The 24,020-nt window shown below is 51.8% G+C and overlaps 1 protein-coding gene across 25 annotated transcripts in view; it reads right to left on the bottom strand.

Annotated features, from left to right (window-relative positions):
• Positions 1-265: 265 nt before the first annotated feature.
• Positions 266-24,020, bottom strand: part of SZT2 (SZT2 subunit of KICSTOR complex) — a 51,679-nt gene continuing 27,924 nt past the window's right edge. For 5 of the 25 annotated variants that reach the window (XM_032446184.2, XM_085512267.1, XM_085512263.1 and 2 more), the window contains 39 exons: positions 23,619-23,804; positions 23,210-23,548; positions 22,885-23,074; positions 22,416-22,490; positions 22,179-22,317; positions 21,852-21,969; positions 21,462-21,591; positions 21,225-21,377; positions 21,009-21,111; positions 20,512-20,629; positions 20,251-20,362; positions 19,690-19,808; positions 19,303-19,467; positions 18,878-18,962; positions 16,439-16,615; positions 16,168-16,365; positions 15,727-15,896; positions 15,375-15,541; positions 14,888-14,985; positions 14,618-14,750; positions 14,385-14,512; positions 13,494-13,544; positions 12,764-12,894; positions 12,203-12,385; positions 11,571-11,841; positions 11,257-11,336; positions 10,838-10,963; positions 9,643-9,848; positions 9,441-9,534; positions 8,353-8,433; positions 7,854-7,928; positions 6,750-6,815; positions 5,184-5,397; positions 4,751-4,934; positions 4,303-4,425; positions 3,570-4,071; positions 3,184-3,300; positions 2,744-2,812; positions 266-985 (listed from right to left, as the gene is read on the bottom strand). In XM_032446184.2, coding sequence (XP_032302075.2) covers positions 842-985; positions 2,744-2,812; positions 3,184-3,300; positions 3,570-4,071; positions 4,303-4,425; positions 4,751-4,934; positions 5,184-5,397; positions 6,750-6,815; positions 7,854-7,928; positions 8,353-8,433; positions 9,441-9,534; positions 9,643-9,848; positions 10,838-10,963; positions 11,257-11,336; positions 11,571-11,841; positions 12,203-12,385; positions 12,764-12,894; positions 13,494-13,544; positions 14,385-14,512; positions 14,618-14,750; positions 14,888-14,985; positions 15,375-15,541; positions 15,727-15,896; positions 16,168-16,365; positions 16,439-16,615; positions 18,878-18,962; positions 19,303-19,467; positions 19,690-19,808; positions 20,251-20,362; positions 20,512-20,629; positions 21,009-21,111; positions 21,225-21,377; positions 21,462-21,591; positions 21,852-21,969; positions 22,179-22,317; positions 22,416-22,490; positions 22,885-23,074; positions 23,210-23,548; positions 23,619-23,804 — 5,820 coding nt within the window. In that variant the 3' untranslated portion in view covers positions 266-841. Of the gene's footprint in view, positions 986-2,743; positions 2,813-3,183; positions 3,301-3,569; positions 4,072-4,302; positions 4,426-4,750; positions 4,935-5,183; positions 5,398-6,749; positions 6,816-7,853; positions 7,929-8,352; positions 8,434-9,180; positions 9,342-9,440; positions 9,535-9,642; positions 9,849-10,837; positions 10,964-11,256; positions 11,337-11,570; positions 11,842-12,202; positions 12,386-12,763; positions 12,895-13,493; positions 13,636-14,384; positions 14,539-14,617; positions 14,751-14,887; positions 14,986-15,374; positions 15,542-15,726; positions 15,897-16,167; positions 16,366-16,438; positions 16,616-18,361; positions 18,448-18,877; positions 18,963-19,302; positions 19,468-19,689; positions 19,809-20,250; positions 20,363-20,511; positions 20,630-21,008; positions 21,112-21,224; positions 21,378-21,461; positions 21,592-21,851; positions 21,970-22,178; positions 22,318-22,415; positions 22,491-22,884; positions 23,075-23,209; positions 23,549-23,618; positions 23,805-23,900; positions 23,926-24,020 lie in introns of those variants that run through there. The other 20 variants (XM_085512270.1, XM_032446187.2, XM_032446186.2 and 17 more) reach the window with 20 other exon arrangements.

Genomic DNA, 24,020 nt, shown 5'->3' with positions numbered 1-24,020 from the left:
TGAGTCTTCCAAAGTCCAGCTGGCGCCTGGAGCTGCAGGTACTGAACTTCTCCACTCTGCCTGTTTTATTCTGTGTAGTTCCCAAAGCTGCTGGCAAATGCAATCTCCCAGGCTGCTAAGCAGGACCACACTGCTGATCCTGCTCTGAGCAAGGAGACTCACTGCAAATCTAGTCTGCTCTGCTCCAGGAAGAGCCCTGCAATGGGGCAGTGGTGCCTCTGCTGCCCTGAAGAGGCTTTCCCCATCTTGACCTGTGCCACACGAGTGGGGAATTGATTCTGTTTTATTTCACAAATATATCCATGGCTTTAATGTATCATCATCAATGTACACCTCCACAAAACCTTCCCTGTGTCCATTCACCCTTCCTGTCCCATTTGGCGCTCTCCTACTGAGAGCAAAGGGCTGGAAGCAGGTACCCCCTGCCTAAAGGTGCAGAGGTTTCCCCTTGAAGGCACCATGCCACCGCCCTGCACCTCCATATCCTTATCAGACAGAATTCATTGCAGGTGCTAAAGTCAACATCCCCAAGAGCTGCTCTGTTTCAGCCAGGCTACAACAGCCAAGTCCCTGTCTGTGGCCTTCACAGACCACTCAAGCCCACCAAAACTTGTCCCCAGGGTCACAGCAGCCAGAGCCCAAGGGAGGTGCAGCTGTGGGCTGGAGCCCAAGGAGAGCAGTGAGGTTGTCCTCATACAGGCTCATCACATTGGTGGCGTGCATGCTGCCAGCAGTGCTGTGAACAGGTCCCACCCAGCAGCCTGTTCCTCTCCATCATCACCCGTAGCACAGGCGTGCACAGGTGCAGTGCATATTCCTGCAGTAGGAGGTGATGGCAATGCTAGAGCAGTCCCGTCCAGAGGTTGAAGCAGGCAGTGTTGATAACTGACTCCAGGTGGTGATACGTGGACACGAGCTGTGGCAGAGGGCTCTCACTGTTCTGGGGCTGCACAGGGAATGGCTCTCGGAAAACCACGGTGAGGCTCTGCCAAGAGGAAGAAGCAGGTTAGGGCACAGGATGGAGATGAGCAGCCCCCAACCCAACTGCATAAGCACCTGCTTGGCAGAGTCAGGCAGGTACTGGGAGAAGTCCCAAAACGCCAGCAGCACTACGCTGGTGCTTAGTTGAAACCTCCTCCCAATTTTCATGGGGGAAAATGAGGCTATAGGGACATGCTCACTTTGTACCAGCCCCCATACATCTGCAGTTCTGCCAACCCCAGCATCAGCTGCCTTGGGAGTGAGGGGATCCTGCTGCCTCCACAGTAATAAGGGGTTCCAGGGAAATGAGAGGGAAATTTCTTCTTCAAAGGCAAAGAGTAGGAGTGGAACAAATAGGGAAAGGGAGGAGATTAAATGTAATAACTGCAATCCTAAAAATAAATGCTAGCTGCTCCATTCTCATTAGTAACTACTAAGCAGGCAGGGCGGGGGCAGAGGGGTGAGAACAGAGTGTAGAAGGGAAAGTTGCAGGAACCAATGCAGAAGAAAAATGTGAGCAACTCTGCATTGAGATCAGCAGTAGAGGCAGGACTCGGGGCCTGGATGCTCTCCAGAGCAGAAGCACAGCTCATCTAGTAACCAGGGTCCTCCGAACACACTTGTAATGCTCCAAGAAGAGCTGTGCAACTGCAAAACAGCAAATGCACTGCAACAAGATATAAGGGAAAATGATTTGTGAGTTTCACTCCAACTGCAAGAAAAGCATTTGAGCAGACTTGGGGAAGAAGAACCGTAAGGTAAACACAGTTCTGTTTTACAGGAGTGATGTGATAATGCTAGAGTTCTCTTTGATAAGGTAATATTTCTAGACAAAGGAATCATAGCACATCTTATCAGAACTTCAGGAAAGAATCAAGAAGCTTCGGGGATGTAGCACCACATGGGAAATTTAGGTGAGCTGATGACAGGAGTGAATGCAAAACTAAGGTGAAGACAGTTGTGCTGAAAGGGGAAGCAGCAGGATGGAGAGAGGTTGCAAAAGGAGTCCCTTCAGGACAGGTTTAGGGTCTCATGTTGCCTTGTACTTAGTGAGTATGGCACAAAGAAAGAAGCACGCTGATAAAGAGTGAGGTACTAACACACACACACACGCACAGAAAAAAAAGCCCTAGGGAATTCTGAGGGGCCACAGGAAAGGGCTGAATGCTAAGTGCAAAAATACAAAGTCAGGATTTCTATTGTGAGTTCATGGGGAGAGAGGATGGAGGTGTCTGGGTTTATCGATGATCACAAGGTGGCACCAGTGAGACAAACACAAAAAGATGAACACTGGAGCAACGTGTGCTCTGGTGCTGGGCTGAATGCACAAGGACACAAACTGGATAGAGACAACTGAGAGCGTGATCTGAAAGCGACCCTATGGAAGAAAAGGGGATCGACTGCTCACTATTTTACAATATAAGAACACAGGGGCATCAGATGAGTAGAGCAGAAGTTGGTCCAAAAAAAACAAGCCAAGGAGGGCAGCTCTTCAGCCGGGCTGTAATTACATAATGGAGCTGCAAGTCAGGGCGAATCATGGATCCTACAAAACTGCCCACAAGAAATAAAGCCACTGAAGGTATTAAATACAAAGGCCACGTCTAACTCCGGATGGCCCTGTGCCAAATTGCCAGATGTTGGGACACTATTTGGAAAAGGGGTTACAAGCTTCTTGACTTATTCTCCCCACAGTGCACTTGCTCTTGGGCACTGCTGGATGAACCCCTGTACAGCTGCTCCTACATTCTCAAGTTCTTACCGTCTTTCCTGAGTGAGAATCGAGAAACACAAGAACGAAGCAATCTGTGAACTTCTGGTTGAGCACAACCTGTCAAGAGAGCCACAGCACACATTCAAAAGGAGACAGCACAACCCCCAGGGCAGGGCTATGAACACAGGATGAGTGTGGCCTGACACACTGGAGGTGCAAGTCTGCTTGGCTCACAGGTAGCACTGCCAAACTGCGGGGACACACTTGGCATCACACTCTGTGGGGAAGGAAGTGGCTGCTTGTTCGTGAGCAGGGAGGCAGACACTGCTGTGCCACAAGCGCACACCTTGCACTGCAACAGCAGAGAGCAGCCTGACAGCACCTAGTTGTTCTGACAGCACTATCAGGCTCATGCAGTGGGAACCCACAGCAGGCAGGGGCTCTAGGAAGGGGAGACAGCTGCAGGTGGGCGAGGGGCTGGGTCTTACCAGGTACTGGGTGCCAGTTTCAGCATTGTGGAAGTGCCGACAGCTCTGGGGAAAGCGGCTCAACAGCACTTTGATAAGGCTCTGGTACCAGGAGACTGTCATGGTAAGGAAGCATCCCTGTGGGTACAGAGAAAGGCTAAGAAACCAGGGCACCAGCAGCCATGAATGTGACAGCAGCACTCAGATCCAAAAAAACGATGCATCTCTCAAAGCCCAGTGAGGCACACAGACCCAGGGCCAGGAACTCTCCACAGATGGATCTGTGCAGTCTCCTCCTTCTGCCAGTCAGAGGACATACTCTTGCCTCTGCCTCCCCATTCAACACGTCCTGCAGGCCCCAGTCCCTCTCTAGAACAAGATGCCATGACCACAGCCCTGCTACTCACCAGCTGCGGGTCCACATCTGCAATGGATTTCCCGTGCACAGCATCGAGCAGCTCCTCCAGCTCCACCAGTGACAACTTGCCCAGCTTCAGCTTGTCAGAAGCCAGAGGCTCCAGAAGGAAGAGACGCTTCCAGAGGTTGTCCCTGCGACAGTGGCACTTGGCCAGCTGCACCATGCTGCTGAGCTGCTTCTGGGCTGAGGCCACCTCGGAGGCCAGCAAGGGGAAGAGCGGTGAGGTGTAGAAGAGCCCGGGCCCCACTTGGACCTGTTTGCCCCCAGCATAGAACTCGCTGCTGTCCTCCATGTCCTGCCACAGCTCCCGCTCCATTGGCTGTGGCCGCCCCAGGCTCGGCTCTGGCTCTGCTGCCTCCCATGCTGCCGGGCCCACCACAGGCTCCAGCACTTCTCGCTGCAAGTGTGGCAGCTTCTTGAAGCGCCGCATGTCAGCTGTGAGCCGGGGGAATAGCTCCCTCTGGCTGGTCATGATGACGTAGAAACGCAAGCTGAGAGCAAGAAAACATTGTCACTGAGGGAAGGACTGCTCCCTTCTCAGCTGGGTTGCACAGGAACCGTGGGCACCCTGGCTATAAGGGTGTTTCTCTGCCTAGAGGACAGACAGCACACTGCCCAGTGCAAGAAACCTCCCTGCGTAGCACCAAACAATGCCCACCCTCCCACTGCCCTCCTCCCCAGTCAGGGAGCTTTGGTGACAGCTCAGGGCCCTCAGCTCTCACCGAAGCATGCGCCTCTCTGCTTCGCTCTGCTCCTCAAATGGTGCTGCACTGTGACACACCAGCAGGGACACGTCGAAATCATCATGGTGACGCAGACCTTCCGAGTCCTTGTAGGAGCCTGAGCTGGGAGGAAAAAGCAAATCTGTGTGAAGGGGACCTCGCATTGTTCTCACAGAGCTCTTGGTACCGTAGAATTGCTTGGCGTGTGGGATTCAACACCACAGGACTCCTCAGAAATGTTATGGGAAGCGAGGTAAGTGCATGCACGTACACAAACACCCAGACACATCACCTCTGCTGGGCATGATTTCCTAAAAGCTGAGCAGCACAGCTGCCTGGCACTATGTAGGATAGAGACAGCTTTGTTGGCACCTTAGGGCAATCTCAGCTCTCAGGCGGCATTGGTCAGCCATAGGCAGCTCCAGGAGCTTGGAGCAGAGGCACTTACCTGTTCCAGATGGAGACCAGTGCATATTCATTCTGCTCAGTGCCTGGAGTCCCCTTCTTGTTGTCAGTGCTGGTCGCTGGCCGGGCCATACGCAGCGGCTTCATGTGGTAGGTGTTGGCATGGTCAGCAATGTAGTTGTACAGCTGATGTGCAGTGATCATGTTGGTGGGCAGGGCTAGCATGCCTAGTGGGGAGAAACATGTTGCTGTCCCAGGTGGGCAGAGCAGTGTCCTACAAACTATGTGGGATACAGCTCTAAAGCAGTAAACCTTCCTTCCACAACAGAGCATTAACAACTTCCTTACGTTGGGCACCACGTGTCACCCTATTCCTGCCACTCACTGAGTCAGATTTATTCATAAAGCACTAGGAAACTCTTGCCAAGTTATGGGCTGATGATCAATCCCCAAATGATCACATGTTGGCTACTCACCTTGGAAAACATGGTTGCGACCAAATTTGGGGATGTCAGTGTGATGGGCAATGAAGTCCTCCAGGAAACTAGTGAGATGATACCCCTGGCGGAGCGTCATGTGGGAGCCCAGCAGATATTGGTGGACTATCCGCAAGTGGAAGTCATAGCTGAATGAATGCACGTGCATGAGGTCCCGCACCTTGTCACACTCCTCTGTGAAGAGCATGGAGAGCTGCAGAAGGAGAAGGAATGAAAACAGGTGAGTGAACAGGCACCTCAAAGCTTTCTGCAGAGCCTTGCTGACAGCACAGAACCAGCACAGTCATCCCTGCCTTGACACCACAGCAGGATGCAGCCCAGAAGCTGTATGCACAGTGCAAATAGAAGACTTGCAGACCTGGTCCCTTGGGGACCCCAAGAGATCCAGCTTGGTGGCACCTTCCACGCTTGACCCCGCTGCTGCAGGTCTCCAGCAGCAGCACAAACCAATTGGTACTGCCTCCTTTTTGAAATAACATGCATCTTCCCTTGAGCCGAAAGCCACGTGGACATGAAAAAGGACACACTCCCATCCCTGTAGACATTCAAGGTCAGGTTGGATGGGTTTCTAAGCAACATGATCGAGATATCCCTGCTTATTCAAGGGGAGTTAGACTAGACAACCTTTACAGGTCCCTTCCAACCCTAACAATTCTACGATCCTCTTTTCACCTGAGAACTGTTCTGCATGGCCCGGTCCTTGAGCAGGCACAGGATACGCTGAGGCTGAAGCCCTATTGAGTTCTGCATCTACAGGTGAGGACTGACTTACTCAGTGTCCCCCTGGAGCAAGAGGCAGCACAGGAGCCCATGCAAGTGGTTGGACTCAGAGATAAGCAACAATAGAGCTGCTAAAGCCCTGTACTCAGTAACAAAAGCCAAGCTTGGCAGTTGGGAAGCTGGATGATCTGGTGGCTGGGGTGTCACAGCTGTGCTTGAGAGATGGCCTCACCAGCATTTGGCTGTCACCTCTACTCTGGTCATTCAGGGCAGCACCAGCCTGCACACATACAGCCACACTCACAGCACAGGGGCAGCTAGTGTGGCAGGGGACTGTGTTAGTGAAGGTTTCAGCCTTGCCCTTGTGCCAGGATATCACAGCGCCACTGTAAGGTCTTTCAGCTCTTTGACCTCTATTGGCAGCTGAGCCACACCAGAATCCCTTGGTTTAAGGGCAGGATAAGCAGGGAACACCAGAAGGCAGAAGGTGTTGATGTGAGAACAGTCTGCTCTCTGCACCACTCATGTTGCTTCTGCCATGAGGTAGAGGACAACCTGCACATCCAGGATCAGCCTGGAGAGGAGCCTATAGCTCTGCCCCAGAAAGGCAGAACAAAGAGCAAGGAGCACACAGCACTGCCTGCATGCAAGCACTCAAGGCCCATCCCGTCCTCCTCCCAAGCTTGCTGTCCACTGAAGCACATACAGCAGCACAGGAAGCTGGTGGCTGGAACAGGACGGGTAAAAGCACAGCCAGTGGGAGGCTCAGCCCTGTACTGGCAGGTTCTGCTGTGCCCAACATGGCAGCAGGAAGAGAGAACATACCGCAGACTCAGAGATGGAGCTGTGTCCCATGCAGCTCTTGCTGCGAACTCTGGCTGTAAGAGTGCCCTGATGGAGAGAGATGCACAGCCAGTGGGAAGAAGGACAAGGCACTGCACAGCCCAGTCCCTGTTCCTGCCCCATCCCATCTTACACAGGTGCAGGGTGGGATAAGCAGAGAGAAAGAGCAGAGGAGCCCAACTGCCCCATCTGAGGGAACTGTGGGCTGGTTCCAGTGTGAGGGAAAGCTGGCCCGATGTTTGCAGCAAGCCCACTGCTCCCAGCACTGTGCCCTTCCAAGTCAGCCAGAGAGCCTGGGTGCTCCCTGCAATGCCAGCTGCAGCACGGTAACCTGCCCTATGCAACAGGCTTCCCAGGAAAGGCCCAGCAAGCCCTCAGGGACCACAGCAAGGTCCAGGCAGGTTTTAAGCTTATATATGCCAAGAATGACACATATAAGATACAGCTCTGCTAAGCAGCCATCTTGGAAAGGACAATATGGTCACATGTGTCTCATGCCTCAGGCAGGTTGGAGTCATCCAGCCTTTCTAAGCATCCATCATTGCCCTGGGACAGGCAGGTGATTTGGACACACCAAAAGAGAAGGGGAGCAGGCAGCCCCGTGGTGTGACAGAACAAGACACAGAGGTGTCAAGAACCAGGGCCTGTGGTGCAGAAAATTATCTCCACTAGCAAAAAGCAGCCAGCCACATTCACAGATCCCTGTTACCATTCTGCTTCTGTCTCATTCAATGGAAGCAGAGAACTGATTTTGATGTACTGACTTTCCCCAGAGCAGCCATTTTTTCAAGAAACGGCTCGTGTTCCTCTTGTTCCTCCCCAGTGTGCTCTGCCTTGCTCTCCAAAGAACAAGAATTATCCTCTTCTATAACATTCTACCTCCTCTCACTGCACCCCCAGTCTGCTGAAGCAGCATGCTATGTACAACATGTGACTGCAGAAGGCTCTGCAAACTTTCCTTTACCAGGAGAGAGCAAAGCTTTCCAAAACTTGCTGCACATGAAATGCTTACTCTGTCCCACAGATTGCTGTCTCTCCCAGAGCAGCACCCAGCCACAGGTAGCGCCAGCTGTACAAAGCCATTACCTGAGAGTTCACAGACTGGCCCATGGGGATCCGCGAGCACTCCAATGCATACTGCTTCACACAGAAGTAATAGCCCTGGAGGAAAGAACACACTGAGTACAGCACGGACCTTGGGCTTCTCCGAGGAAGAGGAGCCCATACAAGGCTGGCTGCACCCCACACTTCTTAATTCATCTCCTGAGCTAGGTCCTTGGTACTCTTGCTTCCTCCCCTTTTGTCTCCCCTTGTGTCTGAACGAAGCAGGCCTTGGGACAGACCAGCCAAAATGTGGCTGAGCATAGTGTGTCCTAACTGGAGCTAAGCCTTGCATCTTGTATTTGTTCCCTTCCAGGCAACACTGACTACTCTTGGTCCCACAGAACTGTCCCTACAGTACTGTAGGACTGTGGAAGAGGCAGGCAGAATTGCACACTCCTGCCACACTCCTCACTCACATTGTGCCCTCATAAGTCTGTCCCAGACTCCCGCTGACTGCTGTATTTTTCTTTTTCTCTCTCACCTGGAAGGCCAACTCCATCAGCACAATCCCACCTGGAAGAGCTCTCTGCAGATGATAGGTGGCAACAGCAGGGCTTGTGCTCTGGGAAGAGAAGAACAAAGCTGGAGAGGCTCTCTGCACAGAAGAGCAGCATGCACACCAGCATGCAGAGCTGCCAAGATGTTCTGTGGCAGAGGTAGAAGAAGAGTAACTTTATCAACTGAGCAGTTTCACTGGTAGTAGGGGAGCAGACATGCTAGAGAGTAAAAAGAATTCTAATAAAGCAGCCTTCCAGAGAGCATGCCAGAGATGCTGCTTCTTTCACCTCCTTCCTGCTCAGGGCAGGATGTCTCCAGAGGGCACAGTGAGCTGAGGGTAATGCTGCCCACAACACCTTACTCCCACCTCTCTGCTCAGCAGTTCCCAGATCACCACAGCTGCCCAACAGAGCAGATATCAGAGACATCCAGCTGGGATTTAGAGCTTAGCTGCCAGCAAAATCACTTGCCTGCTGTTAAGCTGTTTCAGTGGATTGCCCTCCTCTTGTTTTAACTGCAAGGTGTTGCCTTGCCCACAGTCCTGTACCAGCTTTGCCCATAAGGAGGTACCAGGAAAGGGTGAGAACAGGGTCAGCAAATGTTATGCTTCCATCCTCCCTAGGTTTCATGAACCACAGGTGGTTTCTGCCTACCTAGCAATTCTGACGGATTTCTCTTCCAGATTATTCTCTCTCAAACCCATATAAGCTCTTAGTTTTCACGAAACCTTTTGACAAAGATCACTATTACCTGCTGCTGCATAAAGAAAGACTCCTTTTTGCTTTGGGACCTGCTCCTGATACTCCCATTTGATAATGAAGATGACAGCAGTGAGTCAATCCTTTTCCCAGCTGGCTGTGATTTGGTAGAGATCTCTCCTATCCCTCCCTCATTGCCTCTTCTTTACAAATGAAGAGCCACAGCCTGCTCAGCCTCTCTGCACAGCAGTCCCTCTGCTCTCTCACATCTCTTCTGTGAGAAACAGATTAAAAAGCAACCAGGACTACCTTACTTCTGCTCACAGCCTGACTTCCATCCCAGTTTCACTTCTCTAACAGCATAAGCACTCACCTTTGGACTCCCCTCTGCTTTTGGCTTTGTATAGGAAAAGGATCCTCTCCCCTCCACACCCATTGCTGCCAGAGCTCGGATCCGACTTGTGCTACTGGAAGCAACAAGAGAGAGCCTTGAGCAGGGCAGACAATATCTCCTGTTGTGCAAAGCCAGGCAGAGCTCCATATCAGCCCTTTCTCATTCCCAGAACATCACTGACCTGCGAGTGGTAGGTGAGGGCGGCCGCACCTGGACCAGAATGAAGCCCATGCTCTGCAGGTACTGGATGTATTGCTGCAAGAAGGCATTGCACATCTCTTGCAGCCAAGGCTCCTCCTTCAGCTTGCAGGGCAGTGATTCCGTTGAGTCACAGCTGTGGCTGCGGTCTCTTCCTGATGCTGTGGAATCATTTGAGCGGTGGCGCTTCTGCAAGAAAAAAGAATTTCCTAAGGAGAGCTGCTGTGAGAGGGGATAACAATTTTAGGAAAGTGTATGAATAATACCCATAATATTAGCACACCTTGCTGACGTATTCTAAATAGTTTGCCTTCTGTATGGAAACCAGGTCCTGCTCCCACAGCACCACTCACTTCACAGGTTATTCAAGGCTACCTCTGAGCTCTTCATAGCTTTTTTCCTGTTCTGATCAATCTGAACCACTACAGGGTGTCTCAAAGCTTGGCATCTCGTTTGTACTGAGATACATTTTCCGGTGATACAGAACCCAATACACAACCTCAAAGCCCTGCTCCCAGGCTCTCTAAATTGAATAGCCAGTTTTCATTTTGTTCTGTTCCAAAAAACAAAGCGAAGTTTTCATTTTGTGATGATAGCTTTCCATTTCTCTCGTGAGTGCTCGATTTCTGCAGCAACCTCTGCTTAAAGACTGTCAGAATCCTTTTGACATTTAGATAAATTACCACAGTCTTTTCCTCCCTTCTGACACACACACAGACCACAAACAGCCGGTATGACATCTGCACAGGTTAGACTCTGTCAGGCTGCAACCTGCTCAGGATTCAGGTGGCTTGTTTTCAATTGTTCCAGCTATCTGCTGGGTCTGGACAAATTTTATCAGGTCTGGCTGCTGAATGCATAGAGAGAGGTTTAGCTTCCCCAGCAGACAGCATGCTCTGATGGCTTTGCTAGACTCTTGCTTCTGGATTCCCTGGGTAGCAAAGGGAAGCCAGTCTTCCCAGGGATTGTATGACTGCACAAAGAAGGCTCTGAGGACCCATTTTTTTTTTTCCTCAGTCTCCACCTTCACCATGGTGGATGCCCTGTTCTGAGGTTGCAAATTCATCCTGCAGTGCAGGGGTTGGCTCAAAGCAGAACTATCTTGGAGGGGGGAAAAAAAAAGGCCAAGTCATCCAGTACACAAAAAACAAACCCAATTGGCTTCTGCTGACACTTACCTTCCCTTCTACTTTGCCCTGCTGGTCAGTCTGGATCTGCTGCCGGAAGGCTGGGTCGAAGAGCAGTGGGGTGGCACAGTAGTGAACAAGGCGTGAGGACTGCTTCAGTGTCTCCAGGTCTGACAGCTGCACAGCACAAGAACACACTTACAAACACACATCCCTCACCAGGCCCAGGAACAATCTATTTGCAATATCATCCTGCTGCTCAAGTGTGAATTAAACTTCAGAGGCAACCACCCTTCCAATGCTGGGCAGCAAGGACTCATTAGCAAAGTTCTAGAGGCCAGCAGGCCCACAAGTTCAAGCAGAAAGTACTGCCCCACAGCCAGACACCATCCCCAACATAAATCCCAATCTGAGCTCCAAGGAATGCTGGTGTTGCCAGCGCTCTATAAGAAGGCCCAGTCTGCACTCACACTGATAGGCATGTTTGACTGTGCTGATCTCTGCTGCCAGGTCACAAAGAGATTCTCTATCTTCATCTGCTTCTCCAGTTCTGGAGGAAAGAGAACAGACAGATGCATCAAGCCACAGCCATTCCACTACACACCCACCCTACCCACTGTACTCCCTACACCAGCAGTATCCTATCCTCTCACAGCATCCTGGCAGAATAGCTGACAACTGCCCCTTTGCCAGAACTCAGTCTGCTTTTTTTCACTCCTTTTCTAGGAGCGGGAGAGTGTGATCAGGCAGTCAGGCTCTAACCCCTACATGTCTCTTGCTTTACCTTTCCTCTCCATGCTTTTAATTTCCAAGAATTGGGCCCCATGTCGAGCCACAGGGTCAAAAGGTCCCAACTCTGGCCCATGGGGTATGCGTTTGATAGTGGTAACATCCCGCAGAGCTTCGTCAAAGGGCACCACATCAGGATGGAAATGCAGAGGTGGCAGGCTGCGTGCAGAGCTGCTCAGCCGGCCTTGCTCCTTGCTAGGTGGGGGACATGAGCTCCGGATCAGTGCATCCACCTCCAAAGTGGAGTTCAGGAAAGGATTTGGCTCCTAAAAAAGCAGAAACAGACAGAAAAAAATCCTTACTGCTAGTTATGGAACAAGGACCCACAAGAATAGAGCAGATCCAATTTTGGTCATCTGTATACATTTGTTGGCCTTCTTCACCAGCTGTCCAGAGGACAGTATTGCTCTAGCAAGCAACAGGGTGCCCATTCTGTAGTGTCCTCCAACCTAAGTATTCCTACCACAAATAACATGCAGCATTCTGTTTAGACACATTCTGGTTGGACATACAACCAGCTGAAGATGCCTTGCCAACCAGCACACAAGTACAGACTTCTTCAGACCCCAGAGCTGCCAGGACTCCTCCTGGTGGGAAATGACTGCTCTGTCTGGCAGGGTGCCCTACCTGCTTGCTGTCCTCATGCCATGGTGGGTCCATAAAGCAGTGGTGGTGGAACAGTCCCATCTTCTGGCTGATCAAGCAGTGCACAATGTGGGAGCGGGCATTCTGCCACTGCAGCAGGCGAATGAGTGAGCAGTTCAGGTTGGCCCCCAGGTCTGGGGACCAGTTGTAGGTGTAAAGTGTCAGCTAGAAAGAGAAGAGGAGAAAGGGTGAAGGATCTGCTTAGAGAAAGGTGACACAAACTGCCCCAGGTGCTCTGGTGGAACTTGCTGCAGCTCCAGCTGCTTTCAGATAGCAAGGTTGGAACAGAGCTAGTGACAACTGCTCATTTATGGCACCCCTGTTAACAGCTCCAGCAGCAGGTGGCAGCACAAGTAATCAGGCTGACATGAACACTGCTGTGGGGAGAGAAAGGGCAACTACAGCCCACAGAGAAGGAGGAGGAGTCAAGACAGCTGCAGGGAGCTCCCTCCTCCTGTGCTGCAGCACAGGGCTTCTGCCTGGGGCAGGTCAGCTGCCTACAGTGGCTTTCAGGAGACAGTATCACACAAGCATCACTGTTACCTTTTTGTCAACAATCTCCATGAAGAGAAACCTCTGTCGGGGTGCCAGGTCTCGCCCAACAATGCTTGGGTCAGAGCCTCTCTCTGCTGAGCTGAATTCCATGGCCTCAAAGCGCTGGAGCCCTTTGTGAGCTGGAAGAAGCCAGAGTTATTGCCCTCAATACCAGTTCATCCCAGAATTGACAGAACGTTGTGCCATGATACTGTTCAGCTCATCACTCTCAAAGGACAGTTAAACGCAGCCCACACGTTGGTATTTTTCCAATCACAACCCAAAGCCTCCCCCTCTTGGGACCTTTGTTCACTTTTACACTTATTAACAGTGTTGCTACGGCAACCCTGTGTGATCACTCAGCATACCCTGCTTCTGCTTCCTTGTCATTTCCAGTTAACTTATGGCACGGTCCCAGCAATATCTTTCATCTCTGCCATACAACAACAAATCCCAGATGTTAGCATCATGCAGGCAATTGTGAAGCTTAACTGAGCAGAGAAGAGCAGAGCCCCCTCTGCAAGCTGTATGTTTCCAATGCTGCATTTCTGGCATTAGAAGAGCACTAGAGCAACCACATGAGACCTGGCTGTGGATGTGCACAATGAGTCCTGCCACAGCATCACCACCTGCAAGCCAGCCTGGAGCCTTTTGCAGCCTGGCCACTTTGCCCAAGGTTTTCAAGCAGCTGTTGCTCAAGCCAATCACTCCAGCAGCACCATGCTGAGCAGGAACTTACGTCTGAACCTGTGAGCAGGTGGGACTGGCTGCTCCTCCTCAGTGCTGCTGTCTGAAGGTAGAGACAACATCAGCTCCTCAGAAGGAGCGGTCCAACTGTGCTAGACCAGCCAAGCCCAGTGCTACCCTTCCTGAGACCCAGCCTAGGTGTGGGAGAGGAAGGGATCGCAACAGCGCACAACACTTGGACCACCACCAGCTCAAAATTCCCCAGCAGGGTGACCCATTTTCCCCACCTCACAGAGCGACACTCCAGACGAGCCTGTCTCAGCTCTGCTGTGCCTAGCAAGAGGAAGCAGTAAGGTATTGCAGAGCACCTGGGAGCACATGCTGTGCTGGATTCCAGACCCTGATGGGTCAGCTTGTCTTTGCTAACTGCTGAAAAAGGCTATGAAAAATGAGCAGATGACAATGGGTAAAGGGGTGTTTTTGCTCTAGTGACATGCCTGCCTCACAGGGAAGGAGTTAGATTGCTGTCTCCAACTGAAAAGAGACCTGCTGAGCTGTGAACAGTGCCTCATTTTGGTGACTTCTGCAAGCACAGCTGTCCTGTGCTCTGCCCAAAGGAAAGGCTCACTCAGTACACTTCTACTGATTAAAGGAGTAGGCTGTCTTGTGGAGGACAAAGCTAACAGCTCATGATGTCTGGATGCTGTCAGAGCACCCATCAGCTTTTCCAGAAGGCCCAAGCTGAACTCAGCTCAAGGTGCTACATACCTAGAGACTCTTCCCAAGAAGCTTTACACAAGGTACTGGGAAGAAGTAGCATACAAATGTAATCACTTCATTCACAGTGCAGGATAGGAGTTTCAAGGGTACCACCGGCAGGGTCTTTTAGCCAACTATGGTTAACCAGCGTTACCAGGCAGTACTGCCCCAGCCAGGCACTCACCCTGCTCTGTGCTGCAGCGCCACTGGTGGAAGTTGCGTCCCAGCAGGATAAAGTGTCTGACAGCTGCAGGGCGAGGACTGGCACTCTGGCCAGGTTTATAGGGCAGGAAAGCAGTGCTCCGATGGCAGCTGCAAAAGAAGAGCACCAAAGGTGGCTGACAGAGAAATGGGAACAGAGGCTGACAAAGGAGCACCTGCTAGTGCAGACAGACTTCTGTAAACTGTGTAACTCACCAGATCTTCTCAAACACCTTGACAGTGGTGTCACTCGCTAGGGAAGTGACCAGGCTCACCACTTCCACCAGGATGGAGGACAGGAGGAAACGGGACACGATCTCTGCTGAGCACTGTTGCACTGATGGGCACCCTGCATGGTTTGGGAAGAGAGTGTGCACAACTAGCTAGAGATAATCAAGAGATGAAGAGGAATGGCTCGGTGCTACGTGAAGGAGAGAAAGGCCCATCCCCAACCTATCTGGAAGAGCTGGGGCCTGAGACTCATACCCAGGTTGTTCATAAATGCCATCCACTGCTGGCAGGTTTGATTGAAGAGCGAGTGCATGGTGCCTACATCTCCTTCTTCCAACTGGCAGGCTCGGCGGCTGGGAAGAACGAAAAGCAGCACGATTGTACCAGATCTCAGTCAACAGCAACACAGGCTAAAAGGTAAAGTGGTTCTTTTCCAAATCCAGAAGGGAGATCCCAGGGGTACCCCTATTTCAGTTGTTATGGCCCTTGAGCTTAACAGCGACAGATGTTGTGAAGGCCCTACAATGCAGGGAAGGAATCTCTGACAAAAACAAGCAGCAGTGCTCCCAGCAACACTCTAGCACAAAGGCTTGAGGCCTTCTGTGTGGGAGGCAGCTCCTAGCTGGCTGCATATGGGACACACTTCAAGGAAAGGGGATGTGGTCCAAAGGTCTATGATGCACACAGAGCTGGTGGAACATCTGTACTGCAGCCAGATGGGAGAAGAACCCTGCTGTCTTACCGCTGTGCCTGCTCCAGTTCAGCTGTGGCTGTGGCCCGATCCTGGCTCAAGTGCTGCTTGACATTCTCAGTCTTATGCCGCCGCCTTGTGCGCGCCTCTTCTGGCCTCTCCAGCACAATGTCATCGGTAGTCTTGGGGCTGCCCAGCTCTGAGGACTCAGCCTTGCTCTACAGAGAGGTGGTGCAGGGTTAAGGCTCTGCATACCCACAGCTCAGCTGTTGCCCGGATCTCAAATCCCATTACCAGGCCAAACCTCCCCACCCCAGCCAGATTCCTCCTTTCTGTTCCTCCCAGTCTGATGCACCATCAGACTTGCAGGCTCTGTTCCCCACCAGACCCTCAGCAACATTACCAGCATGTCCCAGAAACTGCGGCGTCCCAGCTTGCTTGTGGGTGTCACTGGCTCACTGGGGCTGGCTGAAGGGGCAGAGGTGAAGTGCAGCGGTGGAGGACAGCTTTTGCCAGCCACACCAGTGCCCATGGCCAGACCCTTGGTCTCTGACATGGTTCTTCTTAGGCCTGCTGTGAAGACAGAGCAAACTATTTACTTCAGAGCCTTCCACTGTGCCATTCGTGTGCCACCATGGCTGTCCAGACAGAAGGAAGCAGCCCTCAGTATCACTTAGCAATGTTGATTCACTCTAAAGATTTCTTCCAACCCTGTTTCCATGGTGGGGCACTAAATAACTGGCAGAGAGGAGAATACTTTCCTCCAGCACAGGCCAAGCTCCCACAGGCAGGAGGAGCAAGGCTTGCGGAGGGCTCAAGATGCCCATCCCACCCCAAATCTTACCTGCAGAGCTCAGCTCGTCCAGGTCTGGGGCGCTCAGTGGGCAGGAGGCCTCCACGCAGAGTGGGGCTGGCAGCACGAGGAACTCCATGATGGCATCACACAGAGCATGGCGCAGGGCTCCACGCAGCTTCTCTGACAGCTGCAGCAGACTAATATTGCCCTTCTCCCAGATGTCCAGGCGCACCAGCACGCAGGGCTCTGTGGGGATGTCCCGCTTAGCTCTGCACCCACACCTTTTGGAGGTGCTGTGGGGGATGCAGAGGCACCCTACCTGTGTGCTGGGTGCCAGTCTCTGGCTGGTGCTGGCTAACTGCAGTGAGGCTTTCAAAGTCGGCATCCTGCAGTAGGTCCACGATGGGCATCTTAGGAGAGTCAGGTCTCTCCCCGTGGGGCAGCGTGGTGGGGCTGCCATTCTCATCCACAAACGTCAGTGCAATGCACGCAATTCCTACAGGGGGGGGGAAGAGTCCAGGACAGCCTCTGTCAGCACAGCACTGGGCACATTACTGCAAGCCCAGCTGGCAACTAACAGAGCAGGGTGACCACCCCATGCCTGCGCACCAGGCCTTGGGGCAGACCCCTTGACACGTGGGTTTCACAGGGCTGCGGGTGCACATGGCAGGCAGGGCCCATGGGAGGGGAAGCAGCCAGGGGAGAGGCAGCTAGCTGTGCTCATTGGGAGTCAGGGCAAAAAGCAAGGACTTCAGCACAGGGTGTCCTCACCACCCTGTCACGGCAGCTGTCACCTTGCCCTTCAGGAACTTCTCAAGTCATCCAGCACCATATGCAAAGAGAAAGTGTCTCCATTTGCCTCAGGAGGGCCACTATGCAGATAGGTCTGCGATGGGGCCCAGATGTTCTCCAACAGCCCTGTCAGGCCACACGGGACACTGAGTCCATGCAGAGAAAACCTACACAAGGCATTTTATTGCAAACTCCATTCATAGCACACTCCCCACTCCACACCTGTATGAGATGAAGTACCTTTCCCACACATTCCTACCAGCACAACTGGGAACAAAGCAGGTTGATGCTTAACATTAGCCTGGAGTTGCTGTGGAGTAAAATTCAGGCCCTAGCCATAGCCTCACTCACACACCCCCACAATTCTGAGATGTAGAGCAGCAGTACGGTAGCTGGTGCACAGCCCACATGCCATACACCCTGGGCCATGCAGGATAAGCCCCCACTATGAACCAGAGCAGGATCAGGAGCTCCCTTCCCACAGCCCAGCTCACTGGCCATTGTACCAAGGAAGCAGCAGTGGGGATGCATCTGTAAGGTCCAAACCCTTTGCTATCACGTTACATAATCCCACCCCCTTCCAATGCCTCCTAGTCAAGGCAGCACAGATGACTGGATGGCACAGCTGTCCCAACACTGCAAAGACACAATGCGTCCAGATTTAAAATAGATACAAGGGAGATGGCACTGGGATGGAGAGAGCTGCTCCCAAGGAGGGAAGAAGGCATTCAAATGAAAGTGTAGCATGTACTTGCATTCACCCTGAGGAAAAGAAATTCAACAAGCACCACTTTACTTGAAGAAGAGTGCAGGAGCTGCTTGCTCTGCACTAGCATTTGACATGGCTCTACTCTCCCTGAGACAGACATAGGAACAACTCTTTATCCAGCAAAAAACAAAAGGAGAAATGTACAACTTCCTCAATACTAAAGGTAGTGGAGACTGGGATTCCCCTCAGCCTTACTCCCTCTGGAGCATCAGACAGGGGTCTCCTGCCTCACACAGTTCCTTGATGCAGCACAGCAGCTTGCTGGGATGGAGATGTCCATACAGTGACATTAGAAACAGCAGATCTGCCCCATATGACAACTTCCTCCCTTTAAACAGAGAAAGGCATAAACTCATCTGCTTGACAGCAAGCCCCAGTACACAACCATTGGGAGGGTGATGATGCTACACTTGGAGCTTGAAACTATAACTGAAATATCATGATCCCCATTCTCCTCAGGGATAAGGGCCATTCTGATCCGGGGAATGGAAAAGGTGTAGAACTTCAGAATTCACTGCTTGCAAGCAGGTTCTATTTGCTTATTTATCCAGGCAGCAAGAAAAAGGTGGCTCAGCTAGACAGACATACACACACAAACACAGAGGAGTCAGAGCTGAAGCCACAGCACAAGGAAGACAAGAACAGCAGGAACCAGAGGGACTGGGAAGCTGCATGGGAAAGGAAACTAGGATAGTACTAAGAGCCAGAGGTGCTACCTTGGAAGTGGGAGAGTGGAAAGAGGTGCTGCACAAGGTCCGACATGGTACCTACACAACAGAAGAACATTCAGACGGTGCACAAGGGACACAGCAGGGCTCACGATGGCCAGCTGACAGACCACATGGCCTTGACACAACACGATGTGAAAGCCTGCTGCAGAACTAGCCCTATCAAATCCCTTTTCCAGCAGTCCACAGATAAGAGCCAAGGGCATCTCCACAGCAGCTGCAATCTCAAGCTGCTTCATACAGCAACCTGCCAAGCTCCGTGGGAGCCCTTAACTTCATTCTACCCTATTTGTATGGTTGTGCAGTCTCTAAAGCAAACTCCTTACACACTCCCCAGCTATAGGAGAAAACACTGTCCTGACACTGGCCATCCTCAGTCATTCAGAGCTCTTTAACATGGGAAGTGGCTCCCCAATGCACAGTTCCATACCCTGCTTCAAAAAAAAACAAAAAAAGTTGAGCACAGTACCTTTGCCACCAGTGCCTTGGCCTCCTGGTTTGTTGTACAGGTAAAGATCCTGGTCAGGGACACCACCACTGTGGCTGAAGTAGTGCTATGGAGAGCAAGGAAAATAACGTGACTGAGTCTGGAGAACTTGTCTTTACTGGAAGTAGAGGCCCAAGCATGTGCAGAGCTCATCTCCAGGCTTGTAGCAAACAGCTCAGTTCTATTTAAGAACACTCGCCAGCAGATTCAGCCACTGTTTGGCAGAAGGACCCTCTTACAGCTCTATCCAGAGTTATAAGGCACTGTATTATCTGGCCTCACCTTTTATCCTTAACAGTCATAATGAAGGAGTAGATAGCTGAGAATGCAGCAGCTGAGCAGCTCCAGCAAGAGCAAAAGCAGATGGAAGCTGAGCCAACTGCTGTCCCACTCACTGCCCTCCTAACCTTGAAGTGGTGCTCCACATTGCTGTCTGTGTACTTCGGGGTATGCAGGAAGATGAGCAAGTTCTGGCGCAGATAGTAGGCCACTGCCTGCAGCCAGGGCAGAGCAGAGGGTGGCAGTGTAAACTGCAGGACCTCTGTGGGTGGTGTCCCAGGGGGCTGGATGAACTGTAGAGAGAAAGTTTTAGAATTCAGCTGAATCAAGCAGGATATTCTGGGGCCCCCCACTGACCCTAGCATAGAATAGATCTATGAATGCCACTGGAGTAGGGAATGGGATGTAACAGACTGCCTTAGCCTTCCCTGCCGTGGGACAAGGGGAAGCTGGGATGGGTCAAAAAAGCACGTTATGGGCAACAGGATGAGCAGAACAGCTATTGAGGGTGGTACCTCCACATCAGCTGGGGTCAGTTTGCAGTTCCGGACCAGCATCACAGTGATGATATCCAGAGTGGCCTCATCCAGGCGCCTGCGCAGAACTTTCACCAGCTCATCTGTGATCTCAGGCCCTGACAGAGACAGACACAAGCAACTTTTTCACCTCATCTCATAAGGACCATAACCAATCACCTCCCTTTAGCAGTTGAGTATGTACCACCCTCACAAGCACTTCCCACAAGGAACACATCTTTCTCCACCAATAACTCACTCTGGAATCTTTTTCTATCTATTTTGGCAGCCAAAGACTGCTAGCACAGCGGGCAAAGACAACTACACTCTTGCACAGGGAAAGCTGGCGTAAGCCACATGATCTGCAGGAGATTTAATCATGAACCATGGGTCCATTCCTTGCATTCCCATCCACATGGAATGGATAGCAGCTCTGGACTAAGAAAGGGCAGCTTGCACAAGAGGGAGACACTCTGCTCTTCAAGCAAAGAAGGCAAGGACTGGTGCTCCATTCCTCTGCTTTGTATCAGCATACTTGATGCCAGGCACTATAACACCTACCTGCTGGGGCAACACCATGGACCATCAGCTGGATGTGCCTGTCTACTTGTCCCACTGGGCGGGCAGAGTCCATGCTGCGGCACGAGGCTGTGTCCAGAGAGGAACGAGAGCCCTGGAAAAGCAAAAACAGCCACATGGAAGCAGCACCCACATGAATCCCAGATACAGTGCCACCCACTGTTGTCCCCATCCATGGATATGCAATATAAACTTTACCCTACACAGAATCCCACATCTGCTCCCAGACTGCAGTAGACTCACCGTTAGATCCTCAGTGTAAATGGGCTCCTGGCTGCGTGTCAGTGCCAATGAGCGAGATCCTGGACTAATGCTGCTCTCTGCTTCCCATGCCTTCCCACTGTTGGTGGTTTCAGCCAGTCTGAATATAGGAGAAAGAAGCATCAGCCTCCATTGCCAAGAGTGACAGCATCATGCCTTCACAGAGGATCTACACCCTCCTTGCTCTCCCTTGAGAGATAATGGAGATAAGTTCTTATCATTATTAGTTGTGAGGATAAGTCCTTCTGGTACAGAGCTTGTGCAAAATTGCTCTCTATCTCTCTCAAAATAAATATCCTTTTTTCACATAGGAAAGGGCTCAGCACAGGGAGAGCAGGAGAGAACTGGACCATTAGAAATCAGGCATTTGCTTCTTGGGTCACAGCATGGTGGTCCCTTTCAGCCCCAAAGAACACTCAGCCTGGTGTAATGCATGTAGCACGGCAGGGTCAGACCAACAAGTCAAGCCAACTTCTTACCGGAGGTAGAAAACGGATTTAGTGGCACGTTCCTGGTAGACAAACATATTCTTCCTGTTCACCACAGAGAAGGCGTTGAGCACCGAGCGAAGCGCCTGGATAGCTGTGGGCAAGGTGGGTTGTTAGCTATCCCACACACCCTCCTCCGCTGTGCCAATCCAGCCAGAAGCCAGATTCCTGACACACAAAATGAGGAGGAACCTGGGCTGTACACACCTCGTGAAACCCCCATGTTGGGGCCCATCTTCAGGCGTGAATGCACGTGGATGAGTGTGCTCCACACTACATCACAAGCGAAGTGCCCTGGCATGAACTGCATTGTGGCAGCCAGGTAGTCCCGGGGCTGGTAGTTCTCTTCTACTGAGTAATCTAGAAAGAAGATAGCACATAGCTGGGGCCATGACACAGAAGTTGCTCTCTTCCCAGTTGCCCGCAAGTAGGCAGCATTCGTACCATCTGTTGGCATGACACGCTGCCTATAGTACGTATAGGGAGTTTCACTCTTCCAGATGTCCTCCTCACTCTCTGCCACCAGCAACGAGTTGCATATGTGGCTGTCATGCAGGTCTTGCAGCAGTAAGCGCTGTAGCAGATTAGAAAAAATAGGTTTTGTTGTTTGAGCAGCCCAGAGAAGATAGCAAAAAAACCCAAAAATAAAAAGGTGCTCAGGGCCAGAGGAGTCCCTTTTCTTTTGACCCCCAAGCTGAGACTCCACCTGCTGACCTAACCACCCAGGACCTGCTTTAAGATGGGCCAGACAAACTCCGGAGGTCCCTTCCCATCTAAGCCATCTAGTGATTGGCAGCTCAACCCCTACCCTCTGCAGACTTTTTTTTTTTTTACCTGATTGACAACCCTGCAGATTTCACTGATCTTCTTTACCACCATCTGGTTGAGACTCTGGCACTCCCCTGGCTGCTCTTCTATTTCTGCTGATGCTGCCTTCTCCACACTCAGGCTGCTTTACAGGGAAGGGGAGAAAGGGATCAGCAGGACACCTGCACACTATGTGTCTCCGTGTGCATAACGTGTGCACACGGTGGAGCAGGATGACAGCTTTCCTCATATTAAGCACAAAACAGGACAAGAAGCTGATCCAGCTCACAGAGATGAGTGGCAATGAAGTATTGGTACAGAGAAGCAGCGGTTAGATAGCCAAATCCTCCTTACCGTGAGTGGTAATAGACTTCTACTCGGTCCTGCTCAATTTTTATGATGAGCCAGAAATCAGGCATGAGGGGACATTTAGGTTCCTGGTCGCTCATTAGTGCCTCATCGTACTCTGAATCACTGCTCCCCCCATCGTAACCTGCAATGCATTGGCAGATCAGGCCCAGGCAGCAGCCCCATACGCCCCATAGCACCTCACTGCACGCTGCTGCTGCTGCTGCCAGCCCCAGCACTCACCCAGGTGGTCAGAGTCCATGCTGCCCTGGCTGGACACAAGGCTCTGCACGCGGCTGGGACGCTGCTTGCTGGAGCCTGTAGAGAAGAGGAGATGATCATGAAGGCAATTGCTAAGCCCCTTTGTACACCCCATGGGTTAAGAGAAATGCTACACTACAAGTCACAGGCAGGCAGTACTGGGGAACGTACTGCTGGCAATGGGCCTCATACAGTTACTAATGGAAACACTGGGAACTTTATCGAACTGGGGATATCAGTGCACCCTTTACAGTCAAACACCCCGGGTAACATTAAGCAGCACAGACAGTGCTGCAGCAAGGAAGAGAAAACTAGCAGTTCTGGGCTCTGACTCTAGGGACAAGAATAAGTCACGTTTCACATGTTGCAGCCAAAACTATTGTTCCCCCCCCCAGCCCCCCAAAATCTCCTGAGGCTGAGGTACCCTCCTGCCCACATCTGCAGCTCCTACCTTCCCTACTCTGTGTTACAGAGTCAGCTAGGCTGGCTGCAGATGGTGTCACTAATGGTGATTTCTCACTGTTGCCCTTTTCAGAAGAGGAAGATGGCAGGGATTGTATGGTTGTCTCCAGGACTGCCTCCTCCAGGGAGTCATGGCCTGGTACTTTGCCTTGATCAAGGCTCAGCACTTCTCCCGTGACCTGCACACAAGCCAAAGTCACAAAAATAACCAGTAAAACAGACACCAAAACACCCCATCCTCCACCTTCATCCTTCTACATCCAGTCACCAGAGGGTCCCACACTCTCCCACCAGCCCACCCCAGGGTTTCTCACCTCATCCTGAGCATGTCTGGCCCCACCTACAGGGTTTCCTGTATCTGGCACAATGCGCATCTCACTCTCTGGCCACCCCCAGAGACCCTGAGATTCTTCTGGGAGGACACAGCTCACACGGTGCAGCTCAGAGCTCTCTGCCTCTGCTTCACTGCTCCCCTCATGGCCAGCCTGGCCCAGGGCTGTCCTTGTGCTTCCTCCAGCTTGTTGTTGTGAGCATGGCATCCCCGAAGGGTTTGGGGCTGCCTGCCTGGAGTGCATGCGGCTGATGGAGATGTAGTGGTAGTCGCTGCCTTCTGCATTGATCACGTAGCCTGGCAGGGCCATTCTTCTGAACTCCTGCAACACAGGGAAGAATAAGCATCCCACTAGCTAAGGGTATGGCAATGCCTCAGGGCTCCCTCTTTACCTCCTTGAACTTCTCCAGAGAGTGCTCAGGTCCAAACACAAACTGGAGCAGTACCACCTCACTGTGGCAGCTGGGCCGACCTTTGGAGTTGTAGATGTGAGTGGCCACCCTGTGCAGGATGGAGGTGTTGATGACCTGTGAGTGGCGCAGCGCGGACACAATCTCATCATCCAGAAGCCAGCGAATCTGAGTAGAGCAGGGACACAGAGCACAACCAACGTGACTGCCCCAATTCTCACCCAAGTCTCAACAAGCCCAGGATAGGTTTCACTCGTTGCGTACTTTCCTCACTTCCTTCTGACTGTACCTAAGAAAAGGATTCAGGAAGAAGTTTGCCTGTCCCACCCCAACCACACCACAAGTTTTTTAGGTTCATCTCAGATTTCTGGGCAGCTCAAGGTC

Source organism: Coturnix japonica, chromosome 11, assembly GCF_054131305.1.
Source record: "Coturnix japonica strain WE chromosome 11, WE-NBRP24, whole genome shotgun sequence".
Lineage (NCBI taxonomy): Eukaryota > Metazoa > Chordata > Aves > Galliformes > Phasianidae > Coturnix > Coturnix japonica.
The sequence above is the reverse complement of the archived record's forward strand: the minus strand, read 5'-3'. Positions and strand labels throughout refer to the sequence as shown.